The sequence below is a fragment of the Chanodichthys erythropterus genome, chromosome 15 (assembly GCF_024489055.1).
Source record: "Chanodichthys erythropterus isolate Z2021 chromosome 15, ASM2448905v1, whole genome shotgun sequence".
NCBI classification, from domain to species: Eukaryota; Metazoa; Chordata; class Actinopteri; order Cypriniformes; family Xenocyprididae; genus Chanodichthys; species Chanodichthys erythropterus.
The window spans coordinates 20,066,206-20,085,990 of NC_090235.1; the positions used below are offsets into that span (position 1 = coordinate 20,066,206).

General features: G+C 36.9%; 1 protein-coding gene across 15 annotated transcripts in view; it reads left to right on the forward strand.

Annotated features, from left to right (window-relative positions):
• trioa (trio Rho guanine nucleotide exchange factor a) overlaps positions 1–19,785 on the forward strand; it is a 122,617-nt gene that overhangs the window by 58,794 nt on the left and 44,038 nt on the right. For 11 of the 15 annotated variants that reach the window (XM_067412369.1, XM_067412370.1, XM_067412372.1 and 8 more), the window contains exons 5-12: positions 281–473; positions 9,158–9,700; positions 10,979–11,101; positions 12,348–12,539; positions 14,788–14,919; positions 15,158–15,406; positions 17,107–17,229; positions 18,431–18,622. In XM_067412369.1, the coding sequence (XP_067268470.1) occupies positions 281–473; positions 9,158–9,700; positions 10,979–11,101; positions 12,348–12,539; positions 14,788–14,919; positions 15,158–15,406; positions 17,107–17,229; positions 18,431–18,622 (1,747 nt within the window). The remainder of the gene's footprint in view (positions 1–280; positions 474–9,157; positions 9,701–10,978; positions 11,102–12,347; positions 12,540–14,787; positions 14,920–15,157; positions 15,407–17,106; positions 17,230–18,430; positions 18,623–19,785) is intronic. The other 4 variants (XM_067412373.1, XM_067412378.1, XM_067412381.1 and 1 more) reach the window with 1 other exon arrangement.

The window sequence follows — 19,785 nt, forward strand, 5'->3', positions numbered from 1 at the left end:
TTAATAGATATTTTGCTGCTGTGTTTCATGGGTAAGCTCTGCGATTCGTCCCTCCATCCCAGTCTGTCCGTTCGGTTGACTGTGCATTGATTTTTTCTTTTTTTTTTCCTTTTTTTTTTTTTCTTTCACTTTTTCCCTATTTATTTTTAGTTGTTCCTGCAGTTGCAGTCGTGCAGCGGTTGTGTTGGTTTCTTAGCGAGGAGGATGTACCATAGATTATGTAATGCAAAAAGGATTAAAGCTCATATTTTTGTTCATTCTCTCTGTCTTTTCCATCCAGCGAGGACGTGTGCAAACATGGCTTCACGGTCATCGTGGACATGCGTGGCTCCAAGTGGGATTCCATCAAGCCTCTCCTGAAGATCCTGCAGGAATCGTTTCCCTGCTGCATTCACGTCGCCCTCATCATCAAACCAGACAACTTCTGGCAAAAACAGAGGACCAACTTCGGCAGCTCCAAGTTTGAGTTTGAGGTACAGGACCGTTCAGTGTCATCTTTTGATAAATGAGTGTGTCTTACTCGTAGGGGTGTGTTGGAGGGCGTAGCTGGATGTGGATGTTGATGCTGTCGGAGCTCTGTCGGTGCTTTTAATATACTAAAATTAGTGCTGTTCTGTTAATCTGGTTGGTGTTTATTAGTTTTAAAAATTTACTTTTTGTTATTATGGTGTTTTCAAAGAATACAAATATGGCAGATTATTCTCACAATCCTCTGAAATATGCATTTCACTTCATCTTATTAATTAATAATCTGTGGGTTTGTCTGTGACATCCGATCTGTGTTGGTGTGAGCGTGTGAAGGTGGATCTGGCCGTGTGGGAGTGTGTGGGTGTTGATGTTCTGTCTCTGTGTGTGTGTGTGGGGGGGGGTGGACTGGGTGAATGTAAATGTGGCTGCAGCAGAAATGCTTTTTTGGCATATTTTTCTGCATTTGTTATGTATCAAGGAGGTGTTGGTGCAACTTTTTCGTTCACAGAGCCGTCAGAGTGGCTTGTTTTTATTTGAGCGCAGTGGTGTTTGTTTTTATTGGAGGAGAAGCTTTTGTGTGTGCGTGTGTTCAGTTTGACAGCACATGTGGAACAAAATGATGGCTCATGTCACAGCTGCAGAAATTTCCACTGCAAGAGAATAACGTTTTAGATTAAATGATAATTATTATCTCAAACCTCCATGAATAAAACATGATTACGCAATTATTTGAGAAAGACTAATCGGAATCTAGATTAGTATGTTGCAGTGACGTCATCACTGGCAGTTACATGTCATTCCGGAATTATCGTAATAAAAAGATTCTCTACTCTGAGCTTCACGTCACGTCCTTGGACTCAGAGAAAATGTTTGTTTCTATGGCAACGTTCATAACACCAAAAAGATCAATGTGCGGCTGTGAAGTGAATGACAGTTAATTCTTCAGTATGTCAGTTCTGCTCTGTTTTCTTCTGTGAAATATTGAAGAAAAATTAAGTGTACCAGCCAGGTAACAGTATATCAAACAGAAATGTAGAGGTAGCCAAATAATTACCTTTAACAATTGAAGCCACTACCATTTAGGTTGTTTTTATATGATGCCATGATGGACTAATGGGTGAAGTCAGGGCTTTCCAGTACAAGTAATTAGAATAATTTTGACATATTATTTCAAAAAGACAAAATCCGTTCCTATTGCTGGATGGCCAGTTGGGATTGATATGCTGCACAGTTGGCCATAGCTTTTGAAAATATGATCACAAATGGGATCATAGCTGGTAAAAACAATTCAGGTTTCTTTCTGCTAAATATTGAACATTCTGCTGGGGAACACATTTGTATGTAAATAGGGATGTGCACCGATTAATCGTTTGCAAAATAAAAGTATGTGTTTACGTAATATATGTGTGTTCTGTGTATAATAATTATGTATATATAAATACAGACACATACATTTATATATTTAAGAAAAATGTTAGCTTTATATATAAAATATTTATATTTATATGTAATATAAAATATATATAAATATAATATATATATATATATTTAAACATACATATATTTCTTAAATTTATACATGTATGTGTCTGTATTTGAAGAGTTCATTTGCAAAAACCGATAAACGCCATTTAAAAAAAAAAAAAATGAACTAAGTGCTGTGCATTATTCTCCATATATAGCACGTTCTGTACCCTAAATCCATTTTGTCAGAAGAGCCGGTTTTGCCCACTTTCAGGCATCGCAAGTTCACGTTTTACAGCAGAAGCCGACAAGCGCCCTTGTTTGTGTACAGACAGAAACCAAGTCCGTTTTAGCGAATCAGCGCGCAGTATTCAGGTCAGGTGACAAGGCTTCTAGTCACTTCAAAAAGACGCGCTAGCTGAGGGAAGTTTTATCAAAGCTCACTAAAAGTGATTGAGGATTTATGATTTCGACTCCTTTAAGTCCTTGTACACCATACACGACTTACATGCTGAAAAATTGGTTGTCCTTTTGCTTGTGTGTGTGTGTGCGCACGCGCGCACGTGCGTGTGTGGATGAGTGCGTGTGTGTGTACTTGTGTGCCGATCTGTTTGTGTGTGTGTGTGCGCGCGTGGGTGGGTGTGTGTGTGCATTTGTGTGCACGTGTGTTTGAGAGTGTTTTAAATGCAATGACTTGGGTTTTGTTTAACTATGAAACATGAAATGTGGAGTTATCTGCTTTTGCCAAAAAAACGACTGTTGGAGTTATCTGCTTTTGCTAAAAAACAAACTTTTAATATATATATAAAACATACTTTCAATGAATTTAAATTTTTTAATTTACCTGTATTTTTTAGAGTTATCAGCCCAACTGCAGTTTGATTGTTATTACTTGGAATGCACAATAAAAAAAAACATGATTTGTGAGAATTCATAAAAATGGAGTTATCTGTTTTTGCAAATAAACTCTTCATTTATATATACATAATTATTATACACAGAACACACACATATATTACGTAAACACAGACTTTTATTTGGCAAATAAAATTAATCATTGCACATCCCTATAATGCCATTACATAACAAACAAGCTCCGCTATCTTCACTGTCTCCACATCACTTTGCTGCTCATTTGCATAAAATTAAACTTTTCTCAGCTTTGTCGAGTTGTTGGCCAAGCGATCCACCAGCATCACCAGCGAATGTTGTAGATAAACTTTGTTAATTCTCATTGAACATGAATCATTTTCTGGTGCTTTGTCACTGTCAGTGTTAAACTCCTCTTGAAGTCAATGTAAATTTTCCAAATTTAATCTAAAACTTCTTTAATAATAAAGTTTAGAATTGCGTTGTTGTAGTTAGCTAAAGCTAAAACCGTTAAAAAGTCATTTTGGTTAATTAAAATTGAAATAAAACACAAATATTAGATAAGAAAATTAGAAATGTTGTAGGGCTGGAACGACGTATCGACAATTGCGAGAATACGTCGATTTACGTGGAATGTGCCGACACGTCACAATGTTTACGTTCATCCCTAATTCCCTTTCATGTTTCACACAATAGTGATGGGAAGTTCGGATCATTTTTCTGACTCGGATCTTTGACTCTTGTTCAGCAAAATGAACAAATCTTTTTGTTCATTTCAGCAGAATATAATTGAAATATTATATGTTAACACTCTGAGGTCTGAAAACGCGCCGGCGCGTTTTGCAGGTTTTTTTTCACATTGCAGCAAAACAGACTTAAAATACTCCGTCATTTTTTGTCATAGAGACATAAGTAATATATCAATTGAATCTATGGAATATCTTCTTTTATTTGTATACACTCAGAGTAAAAACACAATGTTGTGCTTTTTGTAGAAATAAAGAAAACTAACATGATGCGTGATTTCTCGTCTCCCTCTGAACGAAGTCCAATCTGTTAGTTCTCAGAAAATGAACTGTAACTTAGTGAATACTAATCACAGAAAAATTAAACTTATGTCTAAAAAAACGTTAAGATGTCAGGTTTTAAATCATGTAAGTCAAATCGAAAACAAACCTTATGTGTTTATGTAATCTGTATGAAAAGAGAGCCATGTCAGAAGTCCGGGATTCAGCTCATTATCCGCTAATGCGGCCACGCCCACAGAGCGAGTGCTATTCAGACGCAAATTCAGAGGAAATACATGCATTCATCGTCTCAATCGTGTATTTATTGTCTTGAAAAGTGTTTATCTGGATGTAAAAGTCATGGTTAGGGAGCTTTAGAAGACATGCAGTTAGTTCCTGTTTTCTTTTCTTCTATAGATGAATTTTAGATGCGTTTTTGTTTCTTTAGCGCCCTCCTGCTGCAGTATGTATTGGAAACTCCATTCATGGAATAGCCTCTTCTTCTTTTAGATGAATTTGTGGACTAAAAATGCACAGAGCGCCCTCTGACTTCAAGGATGAATTGAAAACACCAGCACTCATAGTAATGACAATGAATATTAAATAAAAATAACTCCTCTGTATAGAAAATTGACATAAGCATATGAGAATCCAATATTTCTCCAAATGTGCATTCTTTTAAACTAAAAGCCTATATTCAGACTCTTTGCATCACAGAAATACATTATATTTTAAAGTATAATATAAAACCATTACTTTATATTGTAATAATATTTGTCTGTATGTTTCATATATCATAATGAGCTTGAGACATCACAGAAGGTTTTTTTCACAGCCTACCTGACTGAAATGCTTCATTAATATGCAAGTTATTTCAGCTCAATACTATCCAATTCTTTTGTCTTCTCAGGTGAGAATGGCCCATTTTCAGTGGTGATTCACGCCTCCTCGCATATTGTTTCTTGGCAAAAAGTGTCTTACAAAAACTAAATCAATATATTGTTTTATATGAAGGAGTAGGCAGCATAATTTTTACATAATTTTAAAGCAAAAACTCTAGTCTACAACCTCCAATACCCAGAAGTCTTGTAAACGCAGATTTACTATACTTTTTTTGCCCTTATTTCAGTGACTTTAAGTTTTTTGTTTTTTCAACAACCACGCATAAATGTTATTCCTTCAAAAACACAAACATGTACATACATGTTCCTCACATATTATGGTAACCTACTTTGTGCTGAATACAGTGTAATGACACTTTTTCCATTAATATGTTTATGAACAACTGAAAAAAGTACAAATGTCAGGGCATGTCAAAACTTCTCCAGGCCCCAAATCAGCCTCAGACTCCAGAGGGTTAATAGCCAAATTCCCCAACACATCAACTTACGCAAACGATGATCACATTTGAATAAGAAAAAACAATAATGCAGCTATGGCCAAATTATGAGAAACACAAATGATTCATTCTTTGCTTAGCTGGGTCTTCAGGTTAAGCAGTCTGTTAGTTCACCTCAACTCCTGATCCGAGTTGTTCGTTTGTTCATCACGCCACGTCCCCATAATCTGAAGCTATGCAGTCTGTACTGGTAATAGAAATGATTAGTTTACCTTCCGAGTCTTCGGGTAAGAGTCGTTTAATTCGTTTGGCTTAAGCATACTCTCCGCACTTAGTTACTAAGCTTTTAAAGTCATTGTTGGTAGTTTAAAATGATGGATGAACTTACTCAGGATCTATTGTACTAATTTGTTTAATAACACGCTGTCAATTGTGACTTCCTGGTGTACATTGCCATCTTTGATACTGTCGCTTTGGATACCTGAATGCGGTTGTGACTTCAGTTGTTCGATGTATTTAAGCAGATATTTTAATGTGAATTAACAAAATATCTCAAGACAAGCAAATGCTGTCGAATTACATTTGTATTACTGATAGATGCCTTTAATGTTGGGATATTTTATTTGTAAAGTAAGTATTTTATGAGAAAATGTTTGAATAAAACATTGAAAGATTAATGGCAGAAGTTACGATTATTATTTATTATTGGTAGGTTAACTAAAGAATTAATTGACTTATCAGAAAATAATAAATAGATAAATTGTAAAAATAATCAACTAATGGGGGAGGGGTCAATAGATTAACCAACTATAACCGACTAATCGTAAAAACAGTCAATAGATTACTCGACTAATCGTAAAAACAATCAATAGATTACTCGACTAATCGTAAAAATAATCATTCGCTACTGCCCTAAAATTTTGCCTTGGCAACTAAAATAAAATAAGTTGAATTACTAAAATGACTAAAAGTGAAATAAAAATAACTGAAATTAAATTGTTTAAAAAATAAATAAATTGACAACTACTGAAACTTAAACTTTAATATGAAAACTGAAAATATAAAAATAAAAGCTAATTTAAAATATGAATAAATACTAATAATAGTATATAAACCATGCTAAACTGACATTGGTTTAGAAAAACTAAATGGTGAGATATTCCCATGCTTCTGCCTTTTAGATCCTCTGGCCAATCACAGGTCAACATGCTGGGGTCACATATAAATTCCCCAATCGCCCCTTTTAAAGGGCTTTTCTTACCTCACAACACTGAGAAATTGTGCATGGATTGCAGTGGGAGGATCAGAAGCACTCCCTGCCATCTGGTGGTCCATGTAAGTCCAAACAAGTGTTGAGCACAACACATGATGAAATGTTTCTGGTGGGCAGGGTCAAGGAATTTGTCATAAGAACGGCTGCAAGCTCTCATATCGCCCACTGCTCATGACATGCCACATTTCTCACAATTACTGAACAACAAAATATGAGCACAAGGCAAAAAAAGCAAATGCACTCCATAACTCGCATTATTCTCATTGCGCTTAATGGATTAATGGACAGCGTGCTTGTGTTGATGTGTGTCTGTGAAAGGCTGCAGATGCAGGACTTGAATTGATGAATAGGTTTAGACTGCATTTACCTTGAATTCACAAAAGAGGCACACACACCTCCGCTCTCTCCTCTTTCGCGGCTTTGAAGCCTACTCGTGCACATTTGATTTTTTTACTGTCCTCCCATCTATTCATCTGTAGAAAGAAAAACAGACTGTTTTTTAGTCCTTTTGGGTAGAGCACACTAATATGATCAGAAATGGATGAATGGACGTTTTTGTCTTAATTGTGTTACTTAGAGTACAGATGCACAGTTGCACTTGCGTCAGTGTTATTAACTACATTACTAAGTCTACAACTAGTAAAAAATGTTTTCGTTAATTGGCAAAAAGCTGAAATAAAATAAGTTGAAGTACTAAAATTATTAATTTATGATATAAAGCTAATTAGAAATATATACTCAGATACAAATGTATAGTATATACTCAGATACAAATGTATAGTATAGTATATACTCAGATACAAATGTATAGTATAATGCAATGTAAGTCGCTTTGGATAAAAGCGTCTGCCAAATGCGTAAATGTAAATGTAAATGTATTTAAAACCAATACAATGACAAAATGAAATATAGCTGCGATAAGCGATTATCGGGGTTCAAGCGCTTTAAGGCCTTTAAGCACATGCGTAAAAAGGTATTATGGTTTAATAAGCAAGCCAGTAATCACCTGAAAAGACTATTTACAGCCAATAAAGGCAATTTACCATAGGAAATAAATAGTTTTTAAAGCTTTTTACCAGTTATAGGACTAGTGCGCCAAAGCTGGCTTTTGAAAAAAATCTCCAATATTTAAGCAACGATTCGATGGACATGGGCGGTCAGAGTTGCTCAGAATGAGGAGTTCTACCATGTGGGACGAATGTGGTGGGCGTGTGCGAAAAATCATGTGATATACAATCCTTTACGCACGTGAAAAACGTGAAGGCGCCCCCAGTGGCTGATTTCTTTTTAACTTTGCACAGGCCTCTAGGGCTGTGAGTCAATCAGGCCCAGCGAATTTCGTTCCAATCTGCATCCGTTAACCTTGTCTGAAAGCTGCTCAAACTTCATTGGCCAACGGCAGATGTTTTTTGAAATGCATCAATGTCCACTTAGACAATGATGACACTTCGGACAAAGACACTGCATGCCAATTTTCAAGTCGATTGGACTAACGGTGAAGTAGTTATAGCCATTTTCATGTTTGTTTGTTTGTTTTGTTTTTTGCTGTTATAGCGCCATCAAGTGGCTTACAGTGTCTGATCTCTCTCAAACTTCACATGTGTGGTAGAAGTCCCAACCTGAAGACATGTATATGCCAATATTCAGTTAATCACAGCGCCACCTGCTGGCAACAGGAAGTGGCATGCATTACACTGCAATTCACTTCCAGAAACACATTTCAGTATGCCACGAACTACCAAAAATGCTAGAAACATGTTAAATCATGCGAAACTCGCCGAAGTGCTAATGTATGCGATTATGCCACGAAACAGGAAGTTATTGTAACTCAGGCATACAATGTCCGATCAGCTCTAAACTTCACGTTTGATAATAGTCCTGGCCTGAAGACATTTTCATGGCAGTATTTAGTTATAGTCAAAGCGCCACCTGTTGGCAGCAGGAAGTGTGGCACTTTGAAATGACTTTGCCATAATTTTCCCTCAATTTACTCGCTTACATGCATGTCGCCCACTGTTCATAGTTTTCCTGAGGTCAACGGGTGGCGGTGAGCCCTGGTGCAAGGGCCCTTTCATCGCTGCTTGCAGCTTGAATTCATTTTATAGTTCTAGTTCTTGGTGTAAATGGGCCTTTATGCTTGGTAGCCCCACCCACTGTGAAATTTTATTGGTCAAAAAAATGTTCTGATTAGATGTGGCTGAGTTTTGCCTCAGTTTCAAGTTCCACATAGATGTGTCGCTGGACACTTGATGGACGCTTGGAGCGTACTGTAAGCCAAAGTTTATTGTTTTAAAGATTTGACAAATATACATTTTGTATACATGCATGTACATTTGTATACAGATTTATAACCTGAGGCTCTTCAAGTAGTTCAGAGCTGACTGCTGGTTTGTATTACTGCAGTACTGCTGGTGATATCGCCCTTTCTGACGCCCTCAGGCTTCATGCTGGGAGTCTGTCTGTCTCTAGGTAGTTTGGACCTCAGGCGGTCCCTGAGTGGCTGTATGAAATTAGATTTATGCCCCCGGTTAAAAATAGCTGTCCCACCTTGCTGGTCATTAACGGAGCCTGGAACGGCTGCATCAATTCACATAGGTTTTAGGACATTAGGAAGTCATATTGTGCATTGTAGTGTTGTGGATATTGATTTATTTTCATATTCCACCCCAGTCCTTTCTCTCTACCCTTAATGTCCATTTTCTGTTCTTTTCATTCCTCCATCTCGCCCACCTTCAGACCACAATGGTTTCCTTGGAGGGCTTATCTAAAGTGGTGGACCCGTCCCAGTTGACGCCTGACTTTGAGGGCAGCCTGGACTACAACCACGAAGAGTGGATCGAGATCCGGGTGGCCTTCGAAGACTTCACAGGCAACGCTCGGCACTTGCTCGCCCGTCTGGAGGAGATGCAAGAAACGGTCACGCGCAAAGACTTCCCGCAGGACCTGGAGGGAGCCCGGCGCATGATAGAGGAGCATGCAGCATTAAAGAAGAGGGTGATGAAGGCTCCCATGGAGGAGGTGGACAGCGAGGGCCAAAGGCTGCTGCAGAGGATTCAAAGCAGCGAGAGCTACGCTAACCGAACTGTGCCTGTGCCGCCGGGGCAGAGGGAAGGGCAGGGACAGCCCAACGCTGACACCCAGGGCCTGGTGCCCCGCATTTCAGCCCTACTAGAGAAACTGCACAGCACCCGACAGAACCTGCACCAGGCCTGGCATGTCCGCAAGCTGCAGTTGGACCAGTGCTTCCAACTCAGGCTTTTCGAGCAGGATGCTGAAAAGGTGAGATCCACACATGCACACCCAAGACACATGAAGAATTACAGTCTATATGCTATTTTTCATTGTTTGCATATTTTACAGTATTTATGCCACAATGATGATGAACACGAGAGGTGTTTTTCACACATTCCTCAAAAAAAGCTAATATTTCTCTTAAAGTAATGCGCTTAACAATGGAAACGAATAGGGCAAGGCAAATAGTCATAAAATCAAATAGTCAAAAAGACGCATTAATATTATAAGTGTGATAAAATTGCTTACTAACGTTTTCTAGTTTGTGTAACTTTCACATGGATGAAAGAGAAAAACGTTTTATATAGAGGCAAATCCAAACACAGGAATTACATTGTTGACAAATAACATTTTATTTTTTATTTTACTATTGTTAATAATGTATTTTATACAATATTTTATTAGTAGTATTTTAGTAATTATTAGTAATTAGTTATATTTTATATTATAGTAATATTTTATTTTTGTTATTAATAATTTATTTTACATGATATTTTATATTATTTCATATTTAAAATATAATATACAAGTTATTACATAAAAAAAAAAATATATATATATATATATATATATAAATAAATGTATATATATATATATATATATATATATATATATATATATATATATATATATATATATATATATATATATATATATATATATATATAACATATTTTTTTTTTTATATATATATATAATAAATATATATTTTATATAAATATATTTTATATAAAATAATTTATTTATTTTTTAATTTATACTTTGTCATTTCATTTCATTTTAGTGTTGGGTCAAGTGAAAATTATTTTCTTAACTGATATTATGCCACAAATGTTAATACAACTGACAAAGCTGCTTTTTTCAATCATTTTTTATTTTATCTTTTTTTTTATCAATTTAATCTAGATTATAGTATAGGCCGCCTAGTGGGCCCCGGCCTCCTAAATTTAAGCAAACCTTGTGTTTTAATTCTATCTGGATCTGTGCACATATTGACAGAAGTTCTCACTAATTCGTCTCAATGTTTCTCATAGTGGGTGGAAGATTTGCATGTTGCTAGGAAACCAGCAGCTATTCTTTGCTCCTGAGAAATGGGTCATTTTTATGATTTTCTATTTTTAGCATTTTCAGCTGTATGAACACATCGACGCACGTGTTCAGATGTGCACCCATCCGGATATCTTACATTACAAACAAACACATACACTAAACCTGCTTCTAGTCAAATGTGTGCCTGACGTGTGTGTGATTGCTGTATCTCTGCAGATGTTTGACTGGATCATGCACAACAAAGGGCTGTTTCTGGCTGGATACACTGAGATCGGCAACAACCACCCCCACGCCATGGAGCTGCAGACCCAGCACAACCACTTTGCCATGAACTGCATGGTGAGAAGACTTCAACTAGAGTTACATTAACTCCAGTAAAAACTGTGTGCAAAACATTTTCACGAAAGATTGAAAATGTCATTTTTTATTGAATCCAAACTGTTTACATGAACACTAAATAATTGCATTTGATATCCGTGTTTAAATGTCACAAGCTTCAAATGAGAATTGATCATTTTGGCTGCGTGAGATTCTCCAGCTTTGTTGTTGTTGTACTAATCCGATTAAAAACGGATTATTAGGGTCCGTGTAAATGCAGCTTCTGTTCCATTCCGTAATGTTCCCACAGCGGAAACCCTTATGCACACATTGCCATTTCCTTCACTTACTGACTAAACTAGAATTTTCTTCCATTTAAGCTGCGTAATGGTTTGCGCTTGACAATGTAAGAGCTGATTCTTTATTCAGTCATGGTGACTCATCGTATAATCAGAGGTGAAGCATAGACCGTGATCCACCTAAGTGCTTCCTGTTTGGGTGGCCGCCCACCAGCTGTGGGCCCTGTAAGGGGCATCCTTTAAAAATCCCCATTACTTTAGGGAGAAGTATTGATCACTTCCTGCATATTGAGCTGTGGTAATTCTTCAAATGTTGGTGTAAAAGTTTAATGATAGCATTCATTTACTTACGTTATAAGCCATCAAGAACAGTGTGGATAAGTAATTTAACCATCAAAATATGAGGAAAATATTTTCTATTTTTTAAATATTTTAAATATGAGAGAAGAACAAAACATTAAACTTGGTTTAGGTATTTATCTGACTAAATTATTCTGCAAAAAAAAAAAAACTGCAGCTACAGGTTTTATTGTAATAAGCAGGAAAAAAATGCATAGAAAAACAAAACGCTCACAGGAAAAAGCAAACATTATCAGTTGTTAATATTTTGTTGGTTCTCTTGTTTATGTGTTCATAATTTCTTTATATGACAGCCTAATCAAAAATTATGTTGGCACCATTTAAACAAATAAAACTGACTACAACTATTGACTACAAGCACAACAAGCAATATGCTTACAAAATCTTGAAAAATTCTTTTTATAATACAGTAGTGAACATTTGAAGTGGATCAAAACCTTTCATCAAAGTTGTCCTAAAACCTTCTTCTTAGAACAACTTTGAACTTTTTTGATCCACTTCAAATGTTGACTACTATAATTGAATAAAGGGTGAAGATCACTTTTGGCCACTACTGTGTTGGCATTGTGGCTGGTAGTAATTTATTTTGTTGTTGTCGTGTCCTGCAGAATGTTTACGTGAACATAAACCGCATCATGTCGGTGGGGAACCGTCTGTTGGAGGCGGGCCACTATGCGTCCCAGCAGATCAAACAGATCTCAGGTCAGCTGGAGCAGGAGTGGAAGGCCTTTGCTGCTGCGCTGGATGAGAGGAGCGCCCTGCTGGAGATGTCTGCTACTTTCCACCAGAAATGCGACCAGGTCAGAGAGAACACTGCTACTTCTTCTTGTAATGATAACTGATACCATTGAGAGCTGGCGGAGAGATCAGTGTGTGTGTACGAGCTGTGAATTAGTTAGACTGTAGAAGATGTGATTTTTCATAATTACTTAGGGAGCAAGAGAAAAGAGGAATGGAGTTCACATGCTGTTAAAACTGAATAATAATCAGGCCTTAGCTTTGATTCATTTAAAATAACAAATCAAGCATCACACACAAACTAAAATAGCACTCTACTCAGAATGCTCAGTTGATTTTAAAGAAGACCTATTATTCTTTTTTCTTTTCTTTTTCAACTTTCTTTAGTGTGTAATGTTGAGGATGAAAAAGGTCTGCAAAGATACAAAGTCCCTCCAGCGGGAGTTATTCTCTATATCAGTGTCACTGTTTCTGAACTCTCTGAAACGCCTCCATTGTAGTCTTGAGTTTTCTTCCAGGAACAAACACTTCACAATATTCCTCATTTAAATAATTCCCAACCAAGGCATATGCTAATTAAAGGCCTGGTTGAGTTGGTAGAGTGTTGAAACTCACAGTTATAGCGAGGGGCGTGACATTTCCCAAACATTTCGAAGTGGTTGTCCAATCACAACACACTGGTCCAGCCGACCAATCAGAGCACATTGCACTTTTCAGAAGGATAGAGACAGACTCTTAATTTGTGAGTAATTAATGACATAATTTTCCTTTTTGGGTGAACTAACCCTTTAAGTACAATGTATATCTTTTATTTCGAATATATACAAATGTCATTTACATATTTTATTTTGTCAAGAGATTTAAAGCACAGTTTTTGAAGAGTGCGCATGTGCGTTCATGCATAAGAATCTGGAAATAAAGCAAAAAACTGTGAAAAATGAGAAATAGTCCTCAGATGCCATGTCCATAGCAAAAAAATCTAGCATTAATTCGATCTCAAACAGATTAATTTAAAGAAGTGATTTCTCCACCACCTGCGTGACATCATTCACCAACGTGGCTGAATGACAGGTTTGCGACAATACGGTTTCGGGAAACTAGTGGCTAGCTAGTTGATTTGTTCAACGATGCATCATACTATGATAGTGAAGCAGCGAGTTACGTCGTTGTACGCAGTGTTGACAAGTCCACCGTTTTTCACTGGAATTGGGCTACTTTAACACCGTTTACTTTAACACTTGTTTTTCATGTCCGTAGGTTGAAGTGACCCCAAATAACATGATATTTAGCTTCTGGAATGTGAATTTTACCAGGGGAACCCTGCCAAAAATGCACATTTTACCCCCGGAACGCAATTTTTTCCCCCGGAAGCGGTGATTGAGTAGCAATTGGGCGGGTTTTGTTGTGAAAACCTGGCAACCTGGCAATGTCAAATATGGGAAAAATAAGGTGTTTTTTGAACATTCAAGCATGGAAATCTATTCTAATAGAGCCCCAAAACAATCAATATTTTGTAAAAATAGAGTTTGAAGTTAGCATGTTGCTAAGCTAACTGCACAATACTCTCAGTGAAATATAATTATATTGAGCATTTTTATAGATAACTTAAGTATGAATTAAATATAATGAAAGTTTGTTTTTAATCAGCATTTATAATCCTTTTATTTTTATTGTAAATATTCACTTGTTCTTTCTGAAAGCGAAAAAAAAAACACATTTCAAAATGTCTGATATTTTGCGAGACCGCAGTAGAAGAGGACCGGTGAATAAAATATTCCTCTCACACATGAAGTGTTTTTATAGAGGGGCTGTATCAACAAGAAGAGATTTTTATTCCTTTGAGCATCAGCACAACTGCCAGTCTGGAGGCAGCCTGGTTTGGGCTGTCCTCATGCATGAGATTCTGTTTGAGTTGAGGAACCAGACTCTCAGCCTCGTTCTGCTCTTCATCTCTGAGAAAGAGTGGGATGAGATGAAAGACAACTTGGTTTGAATTGATATTCAGAGTGCAGCATAGGAAGCTTGTCTCTCATCATGCCCTGCTTTTGCCCTTATTAGCTTTAATTCACTCCAGTTCGTTTGACGTCAGAGTTCTCTATGGACATGATATACCAGAATATACAGACAAATATGCCTATTATGCCAAACATTGTGAGACATTTCATTTAGAACTTGCCTTTATTTTGAAATGTTCTTCATATTTAAAGGTCTTGAAATTAATTGATGAATATTTAGGGTGGAATCTTGTTCTGAAGTGAAAATAATGTATTATACTGTTGTTAATGTGTGTATATCTGTGTCTTTCTGCAGTACATGAGTAATGTGGACTCGTGGTGTAAAGCGTGCGGGGAGGTGGATCTGCCCTCTGAGCTACAGGACCTGGAGGATGCCATCCACCATCACCAAGGCCTGTATGAACACATCACTGCTGCCTACTCCGAGGTACAGACCGTGCGTCTCGAAATCACTAAATTACCAGGCACTCTTGAAAAATCATTTAAGGGAACTGATCCCAAAGTAAATGGTACTAGCACATTATAGCAATTACAGGCATGTCTAGAGTGGCAATTTTAGCTAATTATATTTATTGTAAAACGCTCAGTGCTATTAAGAGTTACATTGCATATAACAATACAGCTTCATTTAATATAATAGGTTTGTGCAATTGTTTTCTCATCAGTGTCCTGCCCTCTCCCAGGTGAGCCAAGACGGAAAAGCCTTATTGGACAAACTTCAGCGCCCTTTGACCCCCGGCAGCGCTGATTCGCTGACGGCATCTGCAAATTACTCCAAGGCGGTTCACCATGTTTTAGACATCATCCATGAGGTTCTGCACCACCAGAGGCAGCTGGAGAACATCTGGCAACACCGTAAGGTCCGGCTGCATCAACGTCTGCAGCTGTGCGTGTTCCAGCAGGACGTTCAGCAGGTAAAACACACACACTCATTCACCTTAAAATACCCCGCGAGATCCACATGAGTGCAAATGTGGTACTGCGAACTGCATGTGGCATTTCATAATACCCTTGGGAGATGAATTAAAAAGCATGGAGATGATGGGATGGAAGGATATGAGACAGAGATGCAAAGAAAAAAAGGAAGTAGAGAGCATGAATAATTGAAGGGATTCCATAGGCAACTGAGTCATGTTACTAAGTAGCTGTGATGTAAATTGTGATGTCTCTAACAAAATTTCTGCAGTCAGGAGATTTCATGATTCTTCATACCAATTTTGATATCACAAGAAAAAACAATATCCCATTGAACTCACTCGGTAATTTAAAAATTTAGTTATTTAAATGTTAATAATTAATATAAAATGTTAATGCAAAAGTCTTATTATAATTTTGGTTATATATATATATATGACCTGATGTTTCGGGACATGCATATGAGCAAGTGAAAACATTAATTTTTCAGAGTTAGTTACTTTGCTTCATGACCATGTGGTCATTTGCAGGTGTCTGAATAATGTCACTTCCTGTCACATGATACTAACCATATGACTTGATCCAAAATGATCCCTTTCTATTGTTTACTCCGAATGACATCAATGAAATTGATTTTTCCAGACATTCTTCCTCAGAAGAAAGCAACGACTTCTACACAATTTTAATACCATTTTGCAATATGTTGGTATATGATGTTATAAAATCATGCCAGAATAAAAAACATATACATTTATTACATTTTAAGATATTTTAATCACAAATGAAATGGCTGTTTTGGTCTTTGGACAGTTAAACCGAATGACCTTTTGACACTTCAAAATCTTTAAAATAGCTTTATATGAAGCAAAATATAATTAAAACCTTTTGGATTCAATAAAAGAGAGCTAGTTGTACTATCTTACATACTTTGGATGTCAAATCTTTTTTTATTATTATTAAGGCCTTTGGACAAAAAATGACCCGTCACATCATTGGTTCACTGATTAAAAAGAAAGACTGATATCTAATTTTTTTATTTTTCAGTATCGACTTGTGACCGGTACTTTAGGCATCCCTCAGTGTACTGCAGTGTGTCGGCAAAACATCTTACCAGCAGACTTTTTTTGAGATTCCCAAACTCATACTTCTGGGCAGGCTTTAGTTTAGCATGTAATTACTGTTACCGCTGCCTCTTTAATACAGGAGAGAAAACACCACTGCAACATCTTGGCTGAAGTGCTCTGGGGTTATAATTGTTTACACGCAAACAGAAATAGTCATGCGTAATTTAAAGTCAAGGATAAGCCGCTGCCAGAGTGTATTGTACATTGTTTTCATAGGTTCAGGGCCAGTTTATTGGTGCAGAGATTGTGGTTTTCTGCAGCGAGGTGTTCGACCGAGAGAATGCAGAACGGCTAATTCTGTGGCTGAGGGAAAGTGTTGCCATGGAAACCACTATTCAGGTGCTGGGGATGCGATGAGAGGCAGAGAGGGAGAGCTAGGCTGTGAACAACACCTTTATGCATAATTTTTTCCTGTCTTGGACCCTGCAGTCTCACCTGTCATGCTCTCTTGAATTGACTGCCATTAATGTAAAACCTATCTGACAGGACACATTCTCACCCGACGAAGGACTGGAAGACTCTGCTGCTGTCTTACAAATTAATTTTCATTTTTTTCGGTCTGTGTGTGTGACTAGGTTCTTGACTGGATTGAGAATCACGGTGAGGCGTTTCTCAGCAAACACACAGGGGTGGGGAAATCTCTGCATCGCGCCCGAGCCCTGCAGAAACGCCATGAAGACTTTGAGGAAGTTGCGCAGGTTTGCCATTCACTCCCACTATAAAATCCCCTCAGGTTTTATTTGAGCGGGCTTCCCTGGATTCTTCCATGCATAAATTAAGTCTAAAGCACAGCTAATAAGAAGTCGCTGAACACAGCATGACACACATTAGGGCTTGCACAACTAGTCATTTTTACTAGTCTTCTAGTCCATTGGTATATTTAATCTTTATTTTACTTTATTTGATTTTATGTCACCAGTGTGACATATGGATACTTGTTTCTGCCACTAAATAAAAAAAAAAATGAAAAGGGTAATTGCCTTTTTATCTCACAATTCTGACTTTTTTATCACGCAATTCTGACTTTATATCTCAGAATTCTGAATTTATCACACAATTCTGACCTTATAACTCGCAATTATCACTTTACATCTTGCAATTCTGAGTTTAAAACTCACAATTGTGACTATATCTCGCAATTGTGACTTTATATCACACAATTCTAACTTTATATCTCGCAATTCTGACTTCATAACTCGCAATTGTGACTTTATATCTCGCAATTCTGAGGAAAAAAAGTGTTTTTTTTTTGTTAGAGATAAATGCAATTGTGAGAAAAAAAGTCAGAAATAAAATGTTATGCTTTATTTTATGGAGGAAACAAGCTTCCATAGTGTCATCATATTTTCTGGACTTTAAGTTGCGATATTGATAACACTTTATTTAAATAGCCCACTTTAGACATTCTACTAACTATAAGTAACTTTGCAACTACATGTCAACTAGCAGTTATTAGAGTATTCGTAGACTGTCTGCTTAATATCTGCTAACACTTTATTTTGATTCTCCCCAACAGAATTTTACTGACTATAAGTAACTTTGCAACTACATATCAACTAACTATCATTAATTTGCAACTACATGTCAAAAAACTCTTGTTAGAGTATTACTACACTAAGTTAGGATTAGTAAAATAAGTTGACATGTAGCTGCAAAGTTACTTATAGTATGAACACCACTGTAAATTGTTATGCACTGCTATTTTACACTATTTCTGAATGAAATAATAAAATGTAACATACACTGGTGTGACTTATCTCTGTGTTTTCTTTTCAACAATGCAATTTTGACTTGTTGCAGCTTATTTTCATAAAATTCCAAAATGCATTGATGTGAAATGTTCTTATCGGTTGACATGAGCATCATTGTCATAGTCCATATGTGTCTTCTCTTTATCAGAATACATACACAAATGCTGATAAGCTGCTTGAAGCTGCAGAGCAGTTGGCCCAGACGGGCGAGTGTGACCCGGAGGAGATCTATCAGGCCGCCCATCAGCTGGAGGACCGGATCCAGGACTTTGTAAGGCGTGTCGAGCAGCGAAAGGTCTTGCTGGACATGTCAGTGGCTTTCCACACCCATGTTAAGGAGGTAAGAACTAGGGATGGATAGGATAGTTTAGATTGGATTAAAAAATAGTAACTTTTAGTAACATTTTTTTTTTGTGGGACAGGTTCAGCATATGCTAGACTGTCAGCTTGTTAAAATCCTTTCACAGAAGTTTAATTCTTCTTTAAATCACCTCTGGTGATTTAAGCAATAAAAGCACAGCTTTTGTAACAAATTAATCACCGTCAACAATAAACTTAAACAGTTTGCTTCATTCCTCAGATCACCTGCTCTGAGCAATGTTCCTGCTTTTATGCATAATGTGCAGGTTTTTTGCAACTACTATGGTTTTTGTGCAGGAAAAGGATGTAGATATTTATATATTTATCATGCTTATTTGTTATTTATTTGTCATGTTTTGTGTGTGTGCGTGTGTGTTTGGGCCATGAGTGTTGCATATTTAATATGCTATGCCAAGTAAAAAAAAAAAAATAGTTTTATGTTTTCAAGAGTCTGAAAGCATGTAGTTTTACACATTTGCCCAAGAACCTGATATATTAAACAAGACCTATTATTCTTTTTTACATGTTCACCTTTCTTTAGTGTCTAATGTTGCTGTTTGAGCATGAAAATGGTCTGCAAAGATGCAAAGTCCCTCCAGCAGCAGTTATTCTCTATATCAGTGTCAATGTTTCTGAACTCCCTGAAACACCTCCATTGTAGTCTTGAGTTTTCTTCCGGGAACGAACACGTCACGATATTACTCATTTAAATAATTCCTGCCCAAGACATATGCAAAATAATGTGGTGGGGCCTGGTTGAGTTAGTTAGAAGTGTGTTGAAACTCAGTTATGATAAGGAGAGGGACATTTCCCAAACAGGCTAGAAGCGGTTGACCAATCACAAAACACTGGTCTTGCCAACCAATCAGAGCACTTTGTGCTTTTGGAAAGGAGGGGCTTCATAGAGACAGGAACTAAACAGAGGTTACTGACAGACTGGGAAGAGAGGAGCTCTTCTCAAATATGTCAAAATAAGGTGTTTTTTAACATTAAAGCATTAAAATCTGTTCTAGTAGAGCCCAAAAACATAATCAAGACTTTGTAAAAGGGCATCATAGGTTAGTTTTAACACTCAATATCAGATCAGAAATTAAAAAACTAAATTAAACATTAGACGAATGTGCAAAATATGCAATCTTAATA